This window comes from Bos indicus, chromosome 8 (assembly GCF_029378745.1).
Source record: "Bos indicus isolate NIAB-ARS_2022 breed Sahiwal x Tharparkar chromosome 8, NIAB-ARS_B.indTharparkar_mat_pri_1.0, whole genome shotgun sequence".
NCBI lineage: Eukaryota > Metazoa > Chordata > Mammalia > Artiodactyla > Bovidae > Bos > Bos indicus.
In genome coordinates, this window is record NC_091767.1 from 59,719,873 (window position 1) to 59,740,612 (window position 20,740).

General features: G+C 48.3%; 3 protein-coding genes and 1 long non-coding RNA gene across 6 annotated transcripts in view; 2 read left to right on the forward strand and 2 right to left on the reverse strand.

Moving 5' to 3' along the window:
* The window catches only part of LOC139184562 (uncharacterized), a 19,519-nt gene extending 13,320 nt beyond the window's left edge, over positions 1-6,199 (forward strand). The window contains exon 3 of the long non-coding RNA XR_011568098.1: positions 986-6,199. This is a non-coding gene — a long non-coding RNA (uncharacterized lncRNA). The remainder of the gene's footprint in view (positions 1-985) is intronic.
* Positions 6,200-6,347: 148 nt separating this feature from the next.
* Positions 6,348-7,953, reverse strand: SIT1 (signaling threshold regulating transmembrane adaptor 1). Its single transcript, XM_019966154.2, has 5 exons — positions 7,748-7,953; positions 7,494-7,629; positions 7,348-7,406; positions 7,192-7,253; positions 6,348-7,107 (listed from the first exon to the last, which is right to left on the reverse strand). The coding sequence occupies exons 1-5, from the start codon at positions 7,812-7,814 to the stop codon at positions 6,874-6,876; spliced, it is 558 nt and encodes a 185-aa protein (XP_019821713.2). The 5' UTR covers positions 7,815-7,953; the 3' UTR covers positions 6,348-6,873.
* Positions 7,954-12,515: 4,562 nt separating this feature from the next.
* CCDC107 (coiled-coil domain containing 107) lies at positions 12,516-15,071 on the forward strand. Of its 2 annotated transcripts, none has more exons than XM_019966157.2 (6): positions 12,516-12,694; positions 12,784-12,938; positions 14,284-14,347; positions 14,435-14,525; positions 14,623-14,735; positions 14,819-15,071. In XM_019966157.2, exons 1-6 carry the CDS (start codon positions 12,589-12,591, stop codon positions 15,064-15,066), a joined length of 777 nt encoding a protein of 258 aa, XP_019821716.2. In that variant the 5' UTR covers positions 12,516-12,588; the 3' UTR covers positions 15,067-15,071. The 2 variants fall into 2 exon arrangements, with proteins under 2 accessions (XP_019821716.2, XP_070650830.1); XM_070794729.1 differs by having other exon boundaries at positions 14,287-14,347.
* A 153-nt stretch (positions 15,072-15,224) lies between these two features.
* ARHGEF39 (Rho guanine nucleotide exchange factor 39) lies at positions 15,225-19,067 on the reverse strand. Of its 2 annotated transcripts, XM_019966156.2 has the most exons (9): positions 18,772-19,067; positions 18,536-18,630; positions 18,029-18,149; positions 17,655-17,773; positions 17,013-17,083; positions 16,638-16,766; positions 16,241-16,470; positions 15,901-15,989; positions 15,225-15,717 (listed from the first exon to the last, which is right to left on the reverse strand). In XM_019966156.2, exons 1-9 carry the CDS (start codon positions 18,907-18,909, stop codon positions 15,702-15,704), a joined length of 1,008 nt encoding a protein of 335 aa, XP_019821715.2. In that variant the 5' UTR covers positions 18,910-19,067; the 3' UTR covers positions 15,225-15,701. The 2 variants fall into 2 exon arrangements, with proteins under 2 accessions (XP_019821715.2, XP_019821714.2); XM_019966155.2 differs by lacking the exon at positions 15,901-15,989.
* Between the last annotated feature and the right edge of the window lie 1,673 nt (positions 19,068-20,740).

Here is a 20,740-nt window from a genome sequence, read left to right on the forward strand (position 1 = left end):
TGTTATAAATACACATATAGGTATAAATATATAGGTCATGATTCGTTGCTCCCCACTGCTTTCTTTCCTCTTCATCTTCCCCTATCTTGAAGTCTCTGTTCCGATTCATTTGTTGTTTCATTAAAATCTTAAAAGTATTTCTCAGATAAGATACTGAGTGGTTTTTGCAAATTTTCAAATACCTTTCTTTCTTCCTTGGCTGGTTCTGGATTTCAGGCCTTTTCTTTCATTAGCTCACATTCGATTTTGCTGTCTTTTAACTTCCAAAGTAGCAGATAAGAAGAAAGGAACTTCTTTCTGCATGAAAATGTGTATGAGTTCCCATATCCTTAGAGCTTAGAAATTTTAAATTGTATATGACTAAGTGTGTGGTTTTTCTTCTAGTTTTACTGAGATATAATTAACATTATAAGTTTAAGGTGTACAAATAAAGATTTTATGTACATACATCATGAAATGATTATTACAATAAGTTTAGTGAACATTCATCATCTCATATGGATACAAATTTAAAGAAGTATTTAAAAAATGCTTTCCTGTGATAACTCTTAGAATTACTCTGTTAACAACTTTCATATGTCACATACAGCAGACTTAATTTTTTTATCATGTTGTACATTATATTCCTAGTATTTATCTTATAACTGGAAGTTTGTCCCTTTCAACTGCCTTCATAAGTGTGTGTCTTTTCCTATAGATCCAGTCTGTAACTTAAGTCTTTCTTCAGCTCAGGGATATTTCATCTATTATTTAATCATGCCATAAGTGTGGTGTCATCTGCATATCTGAGGTTATTGATATTTCTCCTGGCAATCTTGATTCCAGCTTGTGCTTCATCCAGTCCAGCATTTCTCGTGATGTACTCTGTATATAAGTTAAATAAGCAGGGTGACAATATACAGCCTTGACGTACTCCTTTCCCAATTTGGAACCAGGCTGTTGTTCCATGTCCAGTTCTAACTGTTATTTCTTGACCTGCATACAGATTTCCCAGGAGGCAGGTCAGGTGGCCTGGAATTCCCATGTCTTTAAGAATTTTCCACAGTTTGTTGTGATCCACGTGGTCAAAGGCTTTGGCATAGTCAATAAAACAGAGATAGATGTTTTTCTGGAACTCTTTTGCTTTTTCGATGATCCAATGGATGTGGCAAAAAGCGGAGAAGAACTAAAGAGCCTTTTGATGAAAGTGAGAGTGAAAAAGTTGGCTTAAAACTCAACATTCATAAAACTAAGATCATGGCATCTGGTCCCATCACTTCATGGCAAATAGATGGGGAAACAGTGGAAACAGTGACTGACTTTATTTAGGGGGGCTCCAAAATCACTGCAGACAGTGGCTGCAGCCATGAAATTAAAAGATGCTTGCTCCTTGGAAGAAAAGCTATGACCAACCTAGACAGCATATTAAAAAGCAGAGACATTACTTTGCCAACAAAGGTCTGTCTAGTTAAAGCTATGGTTTTTCCAGTAGTCATGTATGGATGTGAGAGTTGGACTATAAAGAAAGCTGAGGGCTGAAGAATTGATGCTTTTGAACTGTGGTGTTGGAGAAGATTCTTAAGAGTCCCTTGGACAGCAAAGAGATCCAACCAGTCCATCCTAAAGGAAATCAGTCCTGAATATTCATTGGAAGGACTGATGCTGAAGATGAAACTGCAATACTTTGGCCACCTGATGCGAAGAATTGACTCGTTTGAAAAGACCCTGATGCTAGGAAAGATTGAAGGCGGGAGGAGAAGGGAAGGACAGAGGATGAGATGGTTGGATGGTGTCACCAACTCAATGGACAGGAGTTTGAGTAAACTCTGGGAGCTGGTGATGGACAGGGAGGCCTGGAGTGCTGCAGTCCATGGGGTCACAAACAGTCGGACACAACTCAGTGACTGAACTGAACTGATTTAATTATGACCTCTCCTCTCCTGTTCCTTTTTCTCCAGGAACTCATAGAATTTGCAGTTAACTCTCCTGGGTCTGTTCCAGTTTCCCATCTTTGACCACATGATTTGCATCCGCATGTTTTTGTTACATGTTTTGAGATATTTCATCGATTTGATTTTTCTACACCTGTTTTTGAGTTTTAGCTTCACCTTTGCTTTATCTATAAACATTTTTAGTTTTGATAACATATTTTCAGGCTCAGGGAAATCTTTTGTGTTTGAGTTTCACACACATCTCCTCCAGGCTCTCATTTCTTCAGTAAGAGTTTCGTCTGTTTCCTCTAGCAGGTCTCTCTGCCCTCTGGTTTGTTTGCATTCTCCCAGCCTCAAGGACTGAGAAAGATGATCCATCATGAGTTTTTTGGAGAGTCAGGGAAATTCAGCAAAGCCATTCATTGTTCTTGGGAACCTGACTGTTCTGAGATTTCTTGCTGTCCTGAGGCTGCTCTCCAGAAACTTGTCTGCAGGGAATTCTCTCAGCCAGTTCAGGAGAGCCCATGTAAACTTTATCACCTGTAGCTGGGAGTTGCCTGAGAAGTGTGGAAGCTCCTGTAGGATTGCCACATGCCCAGAATCTCCTCATTCTGGGTAGTCTAAGTATAATTGACAGATACATTGATATTCTGGGTTTCCTGGGTGGTGGCTCAGTGGTAAAGAATCCATCTGCAATGTAGGAGCCACAGGAGACTTGGGCTCAATCCCTGGGTTGGGGAATCACCTGAAGAAGGGCATGCAACCCATTCCAGTATTCTCACCTGGAGAATCTCATGGACAGAGGAGGCTGGCGGGCTACATTCCATAGGATCATCAAGAGTAGGATATGACTGAAGCAACTTAGCACACATGCACAATGATATTTACCAAAGACTTAAAAATAGAAGTCATGAACAGTAGGTACCTCTGGGAAGTACAGCTGGGTGTAGGAATGAGGTGGGCGGGGGATGGCCTTTTACTTCGTTTTTTCCCCCCTCTAGTAGGAGTTCTCAACTTTGGCACTTTTAACTTTGGGGGCCAGAAATTGTCTGCTGTAAGTGACTGATCTGAGTGTTTAGCAGCATCCCTGGCTTCCACCCACCACAGACTGATAGCACTCCCTCTCCAGCTGTGACAATCAAAAATGTCTCTGGATATTGCCAAATGTCCCCTGGGGTTGTCACGGTTACTTCTGGTTGAGTACCACTGTTGTATACCCTTTAGATCTATTTTATTTTCTTAACCATGTGTTCACATTATTCCTATAATTAAACATGTGACTGAGATCATGAGACAGAGGAGGAAACATAAAACTGTTGTGAGGAAGCAGAAGCATGAAGTAGAGAAAACACATTAAGGGATAGGAAGCAGGTTAGCAAAGTGGTAAGAAATTTGGGGAAAAAATAAAAGAAGCAGACACAGAGTGATTCACAGGGCTGGAGGAGAAGGAGTGTGAAGACCCACATCCTCCTGTCACCAAGGTCCCCAGTGATGCCAGAATCAGAGATAATAACAGTCTGCATATGCCCAGTCAGATCGCAGACACTGTTATGGGATTCCCATTCCATCCAGCCTCATAAATACCCAGGTGTCCTTACAATAAACACCGCTTTACTTAAGCTAGGCTAAAGGAGTGTATTTCTTTCCAACAAAGGTCCTGTGGATTAAGTGCCCAATAAAGAGAGAGGCCCTCACGTCTTAGGATGAGTAGGCTGCAAATATGGTCTATAAAAGAACTGTAAAAGGAACTTTAGAAAGCTGTTCCTGGGAAGAAGTGGTGGTGGAGGGGGGAGACCTCGGCCATCCATCAAGGCTGGCTCCAAATTCCTCCAGGGCTGTCATGTACAGGAGGTAAAAGATGGTATAACTCTAGCTCAGGAGGCAGAACTGGTGACAAAAGTAACAGGGAAGTAGATTCTGCTTAAAAAAAGAAGTTATAACAATAAGAAAGATTGGAAAGCAGTGTTTGGTAAGGAAGTGAGTTCCCAATCTCTGGAAGCTCACAGGGTGATTTCTGCAGTGGGTATAAGTTTCGGTCAGGTCTGTCAGCTTCCTTTACATCTAGAAATGTAAAAGCTTGGCAAGAGAGAGACTAGATTAACTCACACCATATGCAGAAATCTCTTAGGCTCAAATGGCATGATAGAATAGTTATTAAATCAGAGGAGGGTGGTTGGTGGAGTTAAACAATAAGGAAAGATCTCAGAGGTTTAGCATTTTCAGTTGGCCTTGATCAGCTGGTTTTTCCCCACAGAATTAGTCAGAACTCGTGGTTGAGAGAGGAAAAAAAAATCTAACTTAGTCTGAATTACGCAAAAAAAGGGAATTTATTAGCTTACATAACCAAAACGGAGAAGGAAATGGCAACCCACTCCAGTATTCTTGCCTGGAGAATCCCAGGGACGGGGGAGCCTGGTGGGCTGCTGTCTATGGGGTCACACAGAGTCGGACACGACTGAAGCAACTTAGCAGCAGCAGCATAACCAAAAAGTTCAGGAGGCTGGTCTAGCTCTGGGCATGGCTGAATCCAAGGCTTCAAATGAAATCATTAAGACTTGGTCAGTCTCCGTGTCTCAGCTTTGTCTCCCTTCCTTTGTAGCCAAAACTAGCTTGTAAATTTAGCGTTATCTTGACAGTGCAGAGCAAGGCCAACGCTGGAGGGGCCTTGGCTGAAGGGCTTCTGAGGCCCTTCCCCATCTAGAAGTAATTCCTTTGTTGTTCAGTCGCTAAGTTGTGTCTGACTCTTTGCCACCCGACAGACTGCAGCACGCCAGGCTTCCCTGTCCTTCACCATCTCCCAAAATTATGAAGATTATTGCGCCTTTGATTGTCCCAAAGACCCTGCCTCTTCGCATCTTTAGCGCAATCCTATCCTCCCAGCTGGAATCTTAGAAAGAGGGGGAAAGCTGGGCTGCCCTCCTGCCACCACCACCTCCCCACCGTACTCCACCCCACCCCCCGCAACACGCACCTCCTTCTCCCACCCCCAAACACACACACCCACCCCGACCATGGTGACTTCCCCTGACTCCACCCCTGGGAATTTGCGTAGGACACGGCGCTCCTTCTGGCTGGAAATAGACGTTAGGGAGGGAAGGGAAGCTGCTAAGGAAAGCACCTGGAGCTGTAGAAGGGGAGAGAACTGTCAGGTATTTCATGGTCAGCTAACGAGACGTGGCAAGGGCTGGAGGTGGGGAGTGGACCTTAGAAGGTGTCGGAGGCGGATCTGGCTGCCCCGACTTATTTTCTTGATGTAGGGATCAGTCAGTAAGTTGCCACAGTCCTGGCGTTCAGGCATGAGGACCTAGGCTAGGGGACGAGCCTCGGTGATAAGCAAGATGAGAAGGTAAGAAAAATCCAAGAGTTGTAGAAGAAAGAGAAGGAAGAGGATCCAGGCTTTGGCAACTGGAAGGAGAACAAAGTTCAAATAGCACCCAGCTTCAGACGGACGGCCGCCTCTCGGAGACCGCATGGCCCGAGTTCAGCGAAGTCCCAGGAGAGACTCGGAAGGGTAGTCCCGCGGGGTCGGGACTGCATCTCCCAGCATGCTGTGGGCCGAGCTGCAATAGGCCTGAGCAGAGGTGGTGGCGAGGCCGCGTCGCGTCGGGAGGGGGCGCTCGGGGCTTAGTTCTGAGCGAGCCGAGACCGCGGGCGTTGTGTGAATCCCGTGAGGGGAAGGCGTCTAGGGGCCAAGGTTTGCGGCCTGGATTGAGGGCGCTTTAGACCTCCGCCGCGGTTCCCGGCTCGTCCCAGGAGGCTGGCTGGACCCCAGGCCTTGCGTCTTCCACTGTCAGGGTCTCCTGTCTCCCGGGCCTCGGGCACATTGAGTCGTCTTTAGCACAGCAGCTCTCAGAACCCCACATCCCTGCCGGCGGTTCCCCACGTCCGGTACCCGCCCCTAAAGCCACCTTCCCTCCTACGCAGCCCCAGCTGCCTGCTGTTAACCGCGACTGGGACCTCTTCTGGGGAGACCCAGGTTGGGGTCCTCAGAGGTCCAGGAAGCCTAGAAAACCTACTCTGTGGTTTTCTCTGGGACTCTAAGTGGAAAGGAGAGAAGTTTGGAAGTAAAAGCCTCAGCTTCTCCCTGTTTTCCACTCAAACCTCAGTAGAGTCGGTCAGGAGATCGACAAAGGCTGAAGGGGGAAATGGCCCAGACCTCAGGTCGTGGGTGATGGCCCTGGGCAGGTAGGTCAGAGGCTGGGAAGCTTGAAGACCCCAGGTGATGGGAGTGGAGAGGCTCTGTGTGCAAACCCTGGGGACGGCCTAGCAACTGGACTCCGGCCCCCACCTGTAACACCCATCCCTGCATCATTGATGCTGCGGCCCCTTTTCCCCAGGTAGATGCTCCCAGAAGTGCTCTGCACAGAGAGCAGATTTCACACGCCCACCATGTGGGGCCTGTTGCAGGTGTGTGTCACTTTCTAGGTCAAATCGAAACACTTTTTTCAGAAGTTTTATTTAAAAACTTTGGCACACGACAGAGACGGCAGGATGGAGACTGGTGTTCTGCCAGGCTTCTCAAGTCAGAGACCAGGCTTGGGTTTCTCAGGTCACCGGATTCCAGGACCCGTCCAGCCTGTGGGCTCCTGAGGAGGATACCCCTCACTGACCTTGCAGACTCTTTACCCCTCCCCTACTGCCCACTTCCAGTGTCTGAGGAGACACGGAGTTGTCAGGGGTAGACTAAACGGTGTGGAATGGGAAGGATCTGGAGTTTGGGGGTTGAGAGGAACAGATAGAGGGGGGAAAAAGAGGTGGAGGATGGGGCCGCTGCCTTTTCTTACTCCATCCTCAAGAAACAGGGCCTGCCATTCCTCTGAGAGGTCTCCCTCACAGCTCAGATAGGAAATTCAGGGACCATCAGTCCTGTGACTGAGAAAGGGCTGCCTGTCTTCAGGGGGTGGTTGGGAAACAGTCACGGCCCCAGACGGGATAGCAGTAACCAATGTAACGGCCCCCTGTCTCAGCTGGGTGCGGGATGGCTGTTGGCATAGGCCTGGTCTGGAAAGGAAGCTCGGGCTCTGCGCCCCTGGGCACACACTGAGGCGTAGAGCTCTGGCTCAGGGTCTGAGGCCTGGGGCTTTGGCTCGGAGTCCAGCAGCACCTCCGAGTACTTGATGGGGCTTCCAGGGCTGGGGACTCGGCCCTGAGGAGGCCGCAGCTGCAGGCTGGTATAGCACATCACCTCCTCTGCAGCCTGGAGATGCAAGGCTGTTAGAAGCTCACGGCTTGAGAAATCCCCCACTACCTTCCCTCCCCTCTTCAGCCACAACTGACTCACCCTGGCAGGGCCTCCAGGGGCTGAATCCTGTGGGTCTGGCCCTGGTTCCTGAGACAGCCGTCCTGGGGCAGGGAACAGGAGTCTGGTCACATCTTGTTCTTCCCCCTGCACCCAGGACCTAGCCACTTGCACCCCTCCCCTTAGCCAGCTTCCTACCTGTCTGCAGATAATGTAGGTTCCCATACAGAGGGACGTCTTCCACAGACTCCCCAGAGCTGCAACACAGAGTTTAGGGGATGAGAGGTGACTTGTTGGTAAGGGGGGAACTCTCGATCAGCCCATCTTTCTTGCCCCCCACTCACCGTCCATGTCCTGGCTGGCTCCTGCTCCGGCCACTGGTCCACTGGAACAAGTGCACAGCCAGTGAGATGAGGAGCAGCAGGGTCACAGCCCCTAAGAGGGCCCACAGCCCCCACCCCTTGGTCAGAGAGGGGATTCCTATGGATGTGAGAGAGTGGGGAGGGAGTGTTACTGCCCAGCCTAACCCTCCAGGGCCCAGCAAGTGGGACATGGGGCCACGTGACCCCTCCCCCTGCCCCTGCCCCGCCCAGCTCACCGGTCAGTAGCTCATCCGTGCGATGATCCGTGCAATTGTAGAGTCTGCTCTGGCCTGCTGTAGTCATCCTGGCCTGAACCAAAGGATCAGCCTGATTTATGATCTGACAGCTGTGGCAGCCCCCTTTACTCCCACCCCTCTCTGGGCCTGACCCCCACAGCTCAGCATCTCCAATATCGGTGGTGGCAAAGTCGCTGATTTCCGGGGAGGAAGGGGGAGGGGAGCAAGGGGGAGGGGAGGGATGAGTTAAAGAACAAAGACACCGCCCTGTGCCTGCACCTGCGCCACCCAGTAGCTCTTAAACTTCCGCCCCCACCCCCACCCTTCCCCTGTCTCTGTACCCATTTCAGTCAGAAAAGAGGCAGGCCTGAGTTTATTGAACACTGGGCACGGGAGCTCATGAAGACCCCAAGGCGGGTAGAAGTGGCGTGAGGCAGGACCTACAAGACAAGCCAGGCCTTATGATGGAGATTACTTTCTGCCCCAGGGTGTCTGCCTTTTCTCTCCATCACTGAGTCCCTTGACAGAGAATAAGGAGAGGGAGGACATAATCCTCAGTGGGCATGCTACAAAGTGAAAATGAGATGAGGAGGCCCCCTTCTGCCTACAGTCCCACCACATGCTGAGGCTGCCCCACAACCAAGGGACAGGGGTTAAGAATGACTTTTGTTATTATTATTACTGGTATAATAGTAATAGATTTAGACGATAGAGGAAGCTTGACTCCCTCCTCCAGTCCACTTCATCCAAGCTGTCCCTAAGAACTGTGAACCTCAAAAGTTAGTTGAAGTAAAGAAACCTCTGCCCAGTCCTGTCCTGGGAACCAGCCCAGTGTTTGCACTTGTTCACTTCAGGGAGCGGCCAAGTACCTGCCCCGCCCAGAGACAGCCCAGCCACATGGGATGCTACTGATGTGGGAAGAGGGACTCTAAGTTCCAAATATAAACCTTGGACCAGGGCTCAGAGATCTGTTTTGTCTGGCCCATATGATTTTTTTTTTTTTTCAAAGATTTAAAATCACTGTAGCAGTGTGCCTGGGGTGGGGATGGTAGCAGAGGTCCTGCCACTCTAAGCAATAAGGTATTGTTTGTAAAGAACTTAAAAACAAAACTCACTAAAAGTCAGTGTCCTTTTCATTATCACCATGTTCCAGCAATTCTAAAAAAAAAAAAAATCAGTGATAAAATATTCCTTTCTGAAAAATGTATTTTAAATTATTTTTTGGCTGTGCTGGGTCTTCGTTGCAGCACAGGGGCTTTATCTAAATGTGTTGCTCAGGCTTCTCAATGTGGCGCCTTCTCTTGCTGCCAGAGCACAGGCTCAAGGGGGCTTCAGTACTTGCAGCTCTCGGGCTCTAGAGTGAGGGCTCAGTAGTTGTGGTGCACTGGCTTAGTTGCTCTGCTGACATCGTCCTGACCAAGGATCGAACTGATATCCCCTGCATTGCAAGGCCGATTCTGAACTACTGGGCCATCAGGGAAGCCCTCTGAAAAATTTTGTAGATATATGTTCTAAATTGTTGTGGTTACTGATGAGTTTTAATACTATGTAAAATTCAAATTTCAAATATGTAAAATTCATGGGAAGGACTGAGGCTGAAGCTGAAACTGCAATACTTTGGCCACCTGATGCAAAGAACTGACTCATCTGAAAAGACCCTGATGCTGGGAAAGATTGAAGGTGGGAGGAGAAGGGGACAACAGAGGATGAGGTGGTGAATGGCATCACTGACTCAATGGACATGAGTTTGAGTAAGCTCTGGGAGTTGGTGATGGACAGGGAAGCCTGGTGTGCTACAGTCCATGGGGTTGCAAAGAGTTGGACACAACTGAGCGACTGAACTGAAAATTCAAATTAGCACATTTGTGTTACTTACCCTTTAAAAATATTATAATCCACAACTTCCCTGGTGGTCCGGTGGTTAAGACTGCATGCTTCCAATGCAGGGGGCTCAGGTTCCATCCCTGGTCAGGAAACTAGATTTCACATTCTGCAACTAAGAGTTTGAATGCTGCAACTAAGACCTGGCACAGCCAAATAAATGTTTTTTGTTGTTGTTTTTTTAATATATATATTATAATCTGCATGGAAGTTAATCTGTGGAATCCTAGTTATACAGCTGTATAATCCTAGGTATACAGCTGGCTGTTTATATCCAGAATTAGTTCTTAACAGTTTTTAATTGTTCTTTGGTTTGGGCACAATTTCTGTGTCCAACTCCTATAATATTACATATTCCTGCATCTAACCAATAGATTTAAAAACAAACAATGATAGCACAGTGATTGAAAAGTCAAGTAAACTGAGCTTGAGTAGTTTAGTTCTGCCATTCTAGGTGACCACTTAGTTTTTGTTTATATTGAAAATGTCTGGAATTTACTGTGAAATGGAACTTTTATGAATCTCTGCCAAACATCCCTTTGTTTAAGACTTTCTTTTCCCATTTGTGTGTCTGTTGCTTCATATGAAAGAAACTTTTTTGAAATGAAAATTAATAAAAGGTATTCTTTAATCAACCATGGGTGGAAATTGACAAATGTAGCTATATTCTCTATTGAATATGAATATGCCAAAATTATTTTTGACAAATTTTCAGAAGTTAACTTTAGAAAAAGAAATTATTCATTACTCAGCTAGGTTACTATGTAGGTACAAATTTTTTACCCCTTTCTCAAAAAACACAATAATGTAGCCAAGAAATTCATTACCCTTTCTTGTTCCATAATGTAAATTCAATTTTAACTCTTTTTATATTGTCATGATATATATCTACAAACTCCAATAAAAGAGATAATTCACTGTCTGAATTTCTGGCCCTTATTATTATTATTTTCTGGGCCCTGTTATTTGTTTCATTTACTGTTTATTTGAAGAAGGAAATGGCAACACCTTCCAATATTCTTGCCTGGAGAATTCCATGGACAGAGGAGCCTGGCAGGCTACAGTCCATGGGGTCGCAAAAAGTTGGACATGACTGAGGCGACTCTCACTCCTATGCCACTGATTCGCTGTCAACCTTTAAAAACTGGAGTTCCAGTTTTTTGAAATCCCGATTCATTGATCTATTGGAAAAAAATCAGAAGGGCAATAGTGGGCCCGAATTCCCTAAAGGCAACAATCAGCTGGGGGCCATTTATCATATTACAACTGGCCTGAATCACTTGTTTACATTGATTATGTCAACTGGCTTAGTGTCAGGGTTTAGACTGCCAAGCCAGGTTGCCTCTGGGTATTCCACTAGACAGGACAACTGTCCTGAGTGACGGTCTCTCTCTGCCCTGCCCACTTCCTTTCTGGAAGGACAAAAAGATATACCTGTATTTCATTCATTTATCTAGCACAGCTATACCTCATTTGTTTAATACATACATACCGATTGCTTGCTTATATGTCAAGCTCTGGAGATACAAATGTGAGTGGGAAATGGTGTCTTCCCTCAAAGAGTTCTTGGTCTAATTAGGAATAGGGCCCTATGTATCCTAGACAATTAAAAGACAGTGTGGAAAGGAGAAGGATTACTCAACTCGGACTGGAGAAGGAGCAGGAGAGACGATAGGTGGTGATGAGTGGCAGATCTTATGCAAACAAAAAAGGGTTGAAATCTCTGCCAGCCTCTTACCTGATTACAAACTTAACCTTCCTGAACCTTAGTTTCCTTATTCTTTAAAAAAAACTTTAATTATATTTACCTTTTGGGTCGTCTTGAACACATTAATTTCATTCAACAAGGATTCACCTGATGCCTGCTAGTGTCAGGTGCTGTGCTAGGCTATTGGAATAAACATGGTAAAGAAAAAGAGATATGGCCCCTGCTCTCATGGAATTTACAATCTAGTTGTGTTTTATTTTTGTAATTAATTTTAGTTTATTAGTTAATTTTAAGTAATTTAAATGGTTTATTGAAATATAACTGACATGCAATAGTGGTTTGAAGAAAGTACAATAGCTGCACTAATGAATAAGCCAGAAGTTAAGGGTTCTGTATATAGTCCATGGGGTCGCAAAGAGTCGGACACGACTGAACGACTTTCACTTCCACTTATGAAGGGAACACGCACATACAGGAGGAAAGTGAGATCTGAAAGTTGTATATGGATGTTAGCTGTGCAGAAACAGAGTGACTTCGAAACGTCCCGGAGACAGCTAATAGACAGTCTGGCTATATAGTCGCTCAAGTTAAAATGAGACGTGCTGAGAATGAGCCCCGTGAGGTTGGTGCGCATGGAGGCGCACTGCCTGCGTAACTATTAGAAGCTGACGGATGACACCCCGCAACACGCCGCTCGGCTTCCCCACCCCCAGGGTAGGATCGCTTCTTGGCGGGTTTAGTCGTGAGAAGCAGGGGAAGTCTACGTGCACGGGCACGTGGCACTCTCTGCCCACGGTCCGGGGACTTTCCCCTAGGCGCAAACAAGGAACTAGTCCTCCGTATGTAGCCTAGGAAACAGGCCTTCAGCACGAACTTCCCTTTTACCGGGGCATTCAAGCCCTTTATAGCTCGAGGAGGACATTTATTTTAAGTTAGGGTGAGGAGATTGGTGGTGTGGCATATTAAAAACCACTTCCCTGTATAACCTTCTAAGAATGTAGTCTTCTGGAGGCATTCTGGCTAACAGAACACCTATATAGAGATAAGAAATGAACTAGTTTCACAAATGAACTAAGCTAAGCCCTCAGTCCTATGCAAATAAGGCCTGGCCCCGCCCACACGCTAGGTGGGCGTGACCTCCCTGGGAGGCCCGGGGTGGGAATAGCTGGGGCTGGGGGACGCGCCTGCGTGCGCGTGCACCGGTGCGTCCGACAACGCCGGCGTCTCCCGCGGTCTCCCGTGTTGGCCTGCTATGGCGAGCGTGGTGTCGCTTGCGGGTACGCTGGGGCTGCTACTTGTGTCTGCGCTGCCCGAGGTGCTCGGAGACCGCCGCAGCCCCGACCGCCGGGCACACCCAGGTACCAGCGAGGGCTGCTGGAGGGAGGCTGGGACTGCCCCCAGGCCCCAAGCCCCAGCTGTACTGACCCGCCTCTGCCCTCCTCCTCAGGCGACGCCGGCCAGGTCGGCCCTGCGGCCGCGGAACCCCGGCGGCAGTCGCCGCCGTCCAAGAACCAGCGCGAGCGGGCTCGGTCCGGGGCGCTGCCCTTGGGGGCGCTGTACACCGCGGCCGCCGTGGCTTTTGTGCTGTACAAGTGTTTGCAGGTGCGGGACGACCAGGGGTGGGGATGCCCCGGCCCTGAATCTCGATGAGGGCGCCATGGTACCAAGAACAAGACACGTTTTCCCGTCATTTTGTAAAATGAAGACAGGAGTTCCCTGACTTTACAACATGATGGGGTTAGTTAAAGCATCCCGCGAGGTAATAGATGTGAAGGGCCCTTGGTTAATTTTAAATAGTAACCATTACATTTAGTCCTTCCAACAACCCAGTGAAGAGGTTGTCAGTTGCTCAAGGTCACTCAGAGATAGTAACTGGTGGCCCTAAGATTTGAACCCAGCAAATGGCCATACTATAGTAAGTGCGGTTCCTAGTGAGTTCCCAAGCTTGGCACAAGCAGTTGATTACTGTAGCCAGAGTTTTTAGAGTTCAAGGAACTAAGCAGTCTCAAGTTATCCTCGGGAAGGAGGCCCTGAAATGTGAACTGACAGTACATTTTGTTGAATTAAAACTGTTGAAATGGAAAGTAGTACCTCCCAGGGCTTTTTCTTCAGCCCTGGCCCTATCACTTACGTTGGGAAATAGAGGACTGAGCCAATTTGGAGATGACATTAAACTAGGAGGTCTAGCTAATCATGATCCATAGTAGACTTAACAGGCTAGGATGAGGGGCTGAATTTAATGGTGAAATTTAACAAGGATTGATAAATTCTATTCTTGGACCCAAGTATAGCCTGAAAGAAACTTAATTTTCTTGAGGGCACTGTTCTAAGAGCATTGTTGTGGTTCAGTCACTAAGTTTTGTCTGACTCTGCGACTTCATGGGTTGCAGCGTGTCAGGCTTACCAGTCCTTCACCGTCTCCCAGAGTTTGCTCAAACTTATGTCCATTGAGTCGGTAATGCCATCTCTTAAACCAGAGTAAAGCACCCAGAGAAAACCATGTCAAATGAGCACTGACTGAAAAACATTGGTGCTATTAAATCAGAGAAGACAGGGAGTACGACCGTTGCCTTCAAATACCTGAGGGGCTGTCATGTTGAAAAGATGATTTTGGAAGGCTCTGCTCAGCACCATGAAAAGAAGATAGCGATGGACTGTGTCTGGCTTTGTGTATAAACTAAACCAGAGCTTTATCAAACAATAGAGCTTCTCCTTCCTGGAGGTGTTTTAGTAGATTGAACAGCAACCACTCATGGGGTGTACTGACATTGCTTCCTGTTCTGAATGAGGAGCTGGAATAGATATGACTGTGATTCTCTGAGATTAAAAAAAAAAAAAACCCACTCGTTTTGTCTATCTGGAATTATCCTTGGCCTTTATCTGGCTTTGGAGACTGAGATTATTGAGGTCCTTGTTGCTGCAGTATCCCCGTTGCCTTTTTCCACAGCAGGGGAAAGATGAGGCTGCTGTTCTCCAAGAGGAGGCAGACAAGAAGGATTCATTGCAGTCAGGTGGGTTTTGCAGAGGTCTGTGCTTGGTGGGGGATTAAGGGACAGCAGAAAGTAAGTAACCGTTGCTCTTTTCTCCCATACCCCCAGAGCAACACCTGGCGCAGCTGACACAACAGCTTGTCCAGACAGAGCAACACCTGAACAGTCTGATGGCCCAGCTGGACCCGCTTTTTGAGCGGTAAGGAGAGCAATGACCCTGTAGCTAGAGAGAGCTTGTGGTAGGTGGAAGAGGTGGGGACGGAGATCGGGCAGCCTCTGAATGGACATATCTGCAGTGTGACTACCTTGGCTGGAGCCCAGCAGGAGCTTCTGCACATGAAGCTACAGACCATCCACCAGCTGTTACAAGACAGCAAACCGAACAAGGGTGTGGAGGTTCCAGAACCAGGTACAGGGTTGGGAGGTGAGAGTCTGCTGGAAGTAGAGACAGAGCCTCTGAAACTGGAACATGCCTGATCTCCCCCTTCACAGAGGCCAGCATACCCTTTCTTGAGGACTTCTGTATAGAGGAGGACGAGGAAGAGGCTGGTGACAATCAGGCCTGGGAGGAGCCCCTAAATTGGAACACAGGGACAAGGAACCTAACTCCTCCCAGGGAAATGCAGCCCACGCTAAGGAGAAGATGTAGGAAATCTGCAGCACAGGGCCTCAGTCACAGCCCCCATTGGAAAGAAGGAAAAACAGTGGATGGTTTAGTAAAACAGAGTCTGTTCCTGTGACTGGATGTTCCTGTGTGCTTTTTCCATTCCAGCTGGACACACACACCCACCCACACCCACCCCCCCTTACTAGGTGCCTACGAACAACCAGGCCTTCTTGAAAAGCTTCCCTTATTAGGACATAAAGAGGCCGCCTTCCAGTGCAGGAGCCAAGAAGATAGAGGGAGCTCCAGTTCTTTTATTTGTATTCCTGAGGCCACAGTCATGCCAGCCTTAAGGGCACAAAAATCCCTTTTCTCATATTGCATAGCTGAGACAAAATGGCTTCTCCAAAAAAGAAAACACTACCAAATCCGGTGGGGAGATAAATTATAGAAACTATATATAACATAAAAACAGCCACATTTGCAAAGCTGCAAACTTGATAGATAAACAGCTGTCCACAGACACAGCACCAAACTTATCAGTCCCAAATCCCCTCCTCTGTATTGGCGGAGCTGATTCAGCTGAGTCGGACTTGATGTCCTGATTCTTTAAGAGCTGGTCAAAGGACATGGTGTGTCTTGGTCTCAGGCAAACACAAAATGATTCTTCTCAAACCATGAAGAGTCCGTGTTTTGTTAGTAAGATTCCTTTGTACCCCTGATTCTGACCTATCCCCACAGTATCCTGGACTCTGGAATTGTAAGATTCTGCTAGTTCTTCTGGCTGCTGTGGAGAGAAAACAGTTCAGGCACCGGCATGAGCACTCTATTCTGACAAAATCACCTGGGGTGTTGGACAGGGGCGTGCCTGGGGGGTGGGGGTGGGTTCCAGACAGGAAATAGGCTCAGAAGTGCCATCTCCAGCTCCTGGGCCTCACCACAGCACTCTTCCTGAGGGAAAACAACTTACCTGATGGCCAAAGTCAGACTGTGGTACCAGTGTGACAGCTCCTCCTGGTCTGTGGACATAAGCAGTAGCTTCTCATGGGGAAAGGACAGCTAGAGAGAGATCACCTCTTAGCACATGGCTCAGAAAGGTCCAGCCTTAAGCCAAAGGCCCTGCTATTTCCATGGCAGTGATTTAGGGCTGAAGTGAGAACCAGGTATGAACCCTAAGCCCTGGTATGCTCTCAATGCAGGTGGCTCAGTTCCTATGAGGGGGGCTTAGGCCAAGGAGATGAGTGGTGCGCAGGCACTTGGTATATTTTGGGCCCTTCCTACCCTGCCGAGGGCTCTTGCCTGTTACTTACGCTGAGCAGTCCACCACAAGGGCCTCCTGAGTGGCCAAAGACCCTGTGGAGTTGACACTCGCCCATGGGGTAGAGGGCCCGGCAGGCAAAGGTGCCACTCTGCAGCAGATGCAATGGGGGTCGAGGCTTGGCCATGAGAAGTGCATCAGAGAAAAGGAAGAACATTCGGGGCCGAGGCTCCCCTCGGGGAGGCACCACCAATAGCCATCCCTGGCGTAGGAACCAGCGACCTGAGAGGTGGGAGACCCATTATTCTGGTACAGCTTCAGGACTACAACCCACAAAATGAAAGGGAGGCTGAGAAAATGGGAGGCAGGTGGTATGTGCTGGCAGTAGGGAGGATGGGGGTGAGAAAAGGGCAGTTTGCAGGTTGAGGGGAAGCACACCCATGGACTACCTGAGATAAGCCCCTTTGCTTGCCGTCCACTGAGCAGAGCCTGGATGCGCTGGAGATGCTGTTCATTCTTCTGTTTCTGACCAATGGTGTGGACTCTCTGGGCAGTCTCACTTATCAGCTGGGCAGCCCCTAGAATGATATTCCACACCCCACTCCCAGCACAACTTTGACTTTGGGTGAATGGTGGTGAAAGACAGGCTAATCCAGACATGACTAGGGTCAGAGTCTAATTTCTTCAAGAGTAGAGGCAGGGCAATAGGAACATTGTATACACATCATTGGAAGATTGGGGCATATCATACATGGTTGGAGGTCAGAACCAGAAAGGGAACAGGAGCAATCTCCAAGAAATGCTGTGGAAGAGCAAGAACATACTTGTGAGCTGTTTGTGTTCAGGGCTGTTGGGACCTGTGTTTTCAGCCAAAGCAACAGCGAGATTCTCATACCTGAAATTAGAAGTCTATGAGGGGAAAGTAGAGCTGGGTACAATTTCCTCTGCCTGACACAGATCACCCCCTGTACAAACTTCAGCTGGGGAACCAGGAAAGACCTGCCTGTGGCTGTTTTATCCCCCTCTTCCATCTGGGACTCAGATCCGGGTTCACTCCATATGGCCCTCTTCCATCCCACACTGAAGAGTCAGGGAGGCAGACCAGATCCAAGGTGAAAGTTAATCAACCCAAGGAGGATGCTACAAACAACTGACTATAAGTTCTTAACTCATTCCCAGGGACAGAAATTCTAAGCCTTTCATCTTCAGAAACCTTATTTACTAGCCTTATCACAGACCCCTCACTTCAGCTTAAGTTAAACAATCCCAGCTAAGGGCCTGAGGCTGCACAGCCCAAATACTCCAGTGAGTTCACATTTACTCTTGCAGAAAATTTTGAGGAGCAATTTGTCCCAGGAGAGAGACAGTGGGACAGATCCCATGAAAGCCCACAAAGATTGAGAGCAGCCATCGTACAGATGCAGAATTCTAAGAGAAGTTGGCTGAGTCGGGGTGAGTTCACGCACTGCTGGAGCCTCTGCAGAGGCAGAGGGAGCAGGTCCTGGAGCTGAAGGCCCCCGAACTCAGGGCGACCTTCCTGAAGTCGTACAAATCTCCGGAAATGTTTGTTCTTCTTTAGTTGCTCCTAGAATGAGGAGGAAAGGGTTGGCAGCAGGGAGAGAAGCCACCTCCTTATACTGCATTCTTCTGTGTACACATCCCAGGCCCTCAGGAAGCTGTATGCTCCTGAGAGAACCCGTCTCCCTACTGGAAACTTAACATAGGGCTGGGTACCCACAGGGCTCTATAAATGCAGGAACAATATGAATGAAGTTTGGGTCTCCAGATAAAGAGGAAATGTACAAAGGACAAGGGGAAGGACTTGAAGTTATCAGGTTACCTGCAAGATGGTCCGGGACCTCTCAACATTGGCAGCAAATTGGGTGTAGAGCTCCAGGTGGTTGCAGAAGCCCTCCAACCCCTGTCCCCAGCGCCCTCCTTCGAGGTAGGGAAGCAGCTCTCTGTGTGGGTCAGGACAATAAAAGAGCAGCCCAAGAACTACTCAAGCACCACCTCTCTTAATTCTCATAACCCTGCTCTGGAGGTAGTACGGCCCCATTTTGTGGGAGGAGACTCAGTGGATATGAATCTGAGCAAACTCGGAAATGGTGAAGGAAGGGGAGCCTGGCGTGCTGTAGTCCATGGGGTCGCAAAGATTCCCACACGATTTAGCGACTGGACAGCAAGTGGCTGGAGAACTTGGGCAGATTAAGGCACTGGGTCAAGACCACAGGGGAGGTAACTGGCAGATTCTGGATGCGAATCTGGATCTCCCCTACTCTGAGCTCTCTGCACTGCCAGAAACCCGGTCTCCCTCCTCCTCTCTCCCCACTTCCCTTCTACTCACTGGCTGGCGCCGTAAATGAGTTCCCAGGGCCCAAAGAGGGCCTGGCGCTCTGGTGGTCGCAGGGTACCTTTGGCTCTCAAAATTGCCACGAAGTACTGCGGAAGGAGAGAATACCGGTATGTGGTCCGCAGAAAGAGGAGGCTGGTGCCAAGGCGCCGCTAGGTCACCGACCTAGTAGGCACCCTCCCACTCCCTGGGGTCCCCGCCCCCCCTACGGGAGACTGTGGGGTTCGCACCGTGGCCACCAGCCCCAGCTGTTCCTGGTAGCGCCGCTCGGTCTCCAGCAGCTCCCGGGCAGTGCAGGCGCGTTTCCGCTCCCAACGGGCACGCTGCTCTTGCACCGGGCACCGGGCACCGGGGGCCGGGCTCTCCATGCCAGACTTAGGGGTTGCCACTTCCGGACGCAGCCCGCCGGAGATTCAAATCCAACCGGACCCGGGGGCGGGGCTGCTGGAGTGGGCCCTTGAGGGGAGTACGCCCCCTGGCGCCTGGAGGCTGTGAGCAGGCGAGGGCGTGCGCAGCGGCTCGCTAAACCGCATTAGGTCGGCGCCAGCGAGGCGTTGTAGGTATGCGGCCCCCGCCAGGGCCGGGCAGGGTGCGGCAAGTGGGTGGCCCTCCTTTGAGTGGCACTAAGTTGGAGCAGAGACATTACTTTGCCAACAAAGGTCCGTCTAGTCAAGGCTATGGTTTTTCCAGTGGTCATGTATGGATGTGAGAGTTGGACTGTGAAGAAAGCTGAGCGCTGAAGAATTGATGCTTTTGAACTGTGGTGTTGGAGAAGACTCTTGAGAGTCCCCTGGACTGCAAGGAGATCCAACCAGTCCATTCTAAAGGAGATCAGCCCTGGGTGTTCTTTGGAAGGACTGATGCTGAGGCTGAAACTCCAATACTTTGGCCACCTCATACGAAGAGTTGACTCATTGGAAAAGACTCTGATGCTGGGAGGGATTGGGGGCAGGAGGAGAAGGGGACGACAGATGATGAGATGGCTGGATGGCATCACCGCGATGGACGTGAGTTTGAGTGAACTCCAGGAGTTGGTGATGGACAGGGAGGCCTGGCGTGCTGCAATTCATGGGGTCGCAAAGAGTCGGACAGGACTGAGCGACTGAACTGAAGTTGGGACAGCAGCCTGGACTTTGAGTCAGGATACTTAGGGATTTAGACACTGGCAGGGTCGCAGTGTCCCACCTGTAGAATTGAGCTTCTGTCGTGGACCCATGCCAAATGCTGGGGTCCAGCTGTCCCCAGTCCTTTTATCATTAAGAATCCTCACGGGTCACCAGGTTTTGAATATTTTGGCCGCTGGACAAAAGTTCCTCGGTTTTAAGTCACTAACTCGTTTCCCCCTTTCATACTGATCCAAAGCCTGATAGCCAGTTAGCTTCCAGTCAGCAAATGTCAATAACTAACGTGGTGGGTCGGAATTGCTGTAATTCTGGCCAAAGGTAAAACCTTGGAGTTGATTAGTCTGTGTTACCTAGTCAGAGTTAAAAGGTACTATATTTTCCTTACTTAGTTAGGTCTTTTGGAAAACTGGCAATAGCCCTGGAGGGTAAATTAGCAGTGTCATTTTGTCAGTATGTATGAGATATCTTAAAATGTGCTTACTCTTATGACCCAGCAATTCCACTTCTTTAGTAATGCATCCTAAAAAAACCACTATGTGGACAAAAATATATATACTAGGATGGGTGGGAAAATGTTGTTTGTAACAACAGAAAACTGGAAGTCACTTAAATGCCCAGTGGTAGAGAATTAGCTAGGAAAATTATGGTACAACCATTTGAAGGAATAATATGAAAGCATGTAATATGATGTAAAAAAGCCATTAATTTTGGGAAACACGTAGTATATTGCCGAGAGGAAAAAAGCAGGCCATAAAACTGTATAATACGGTCTATTTAGGTATAATCAGGGAAGCCTGGCGTGCTGCAATCCATGGGGTCACAACTGAACCCATGACTAAGCGACTGAACAACAACAAAATATAAGACTGGAAGGATAAACAATCGAAAGGTAGTTGTGGTTTTTATCTCTGGGTGATGGGACCAAAGGTAATTCATTCAACAAATATTTATTAAGCACCTAAGCTGTAAGAGGTACTGGATCACTAAGGTTAAAGGGGTGAATGGGATCAAAAGGGTGATTTTAAAAATTCCCTTATACTTTTCTGCTTTTCCCAAGTTTTCTGCTCGAGCATGC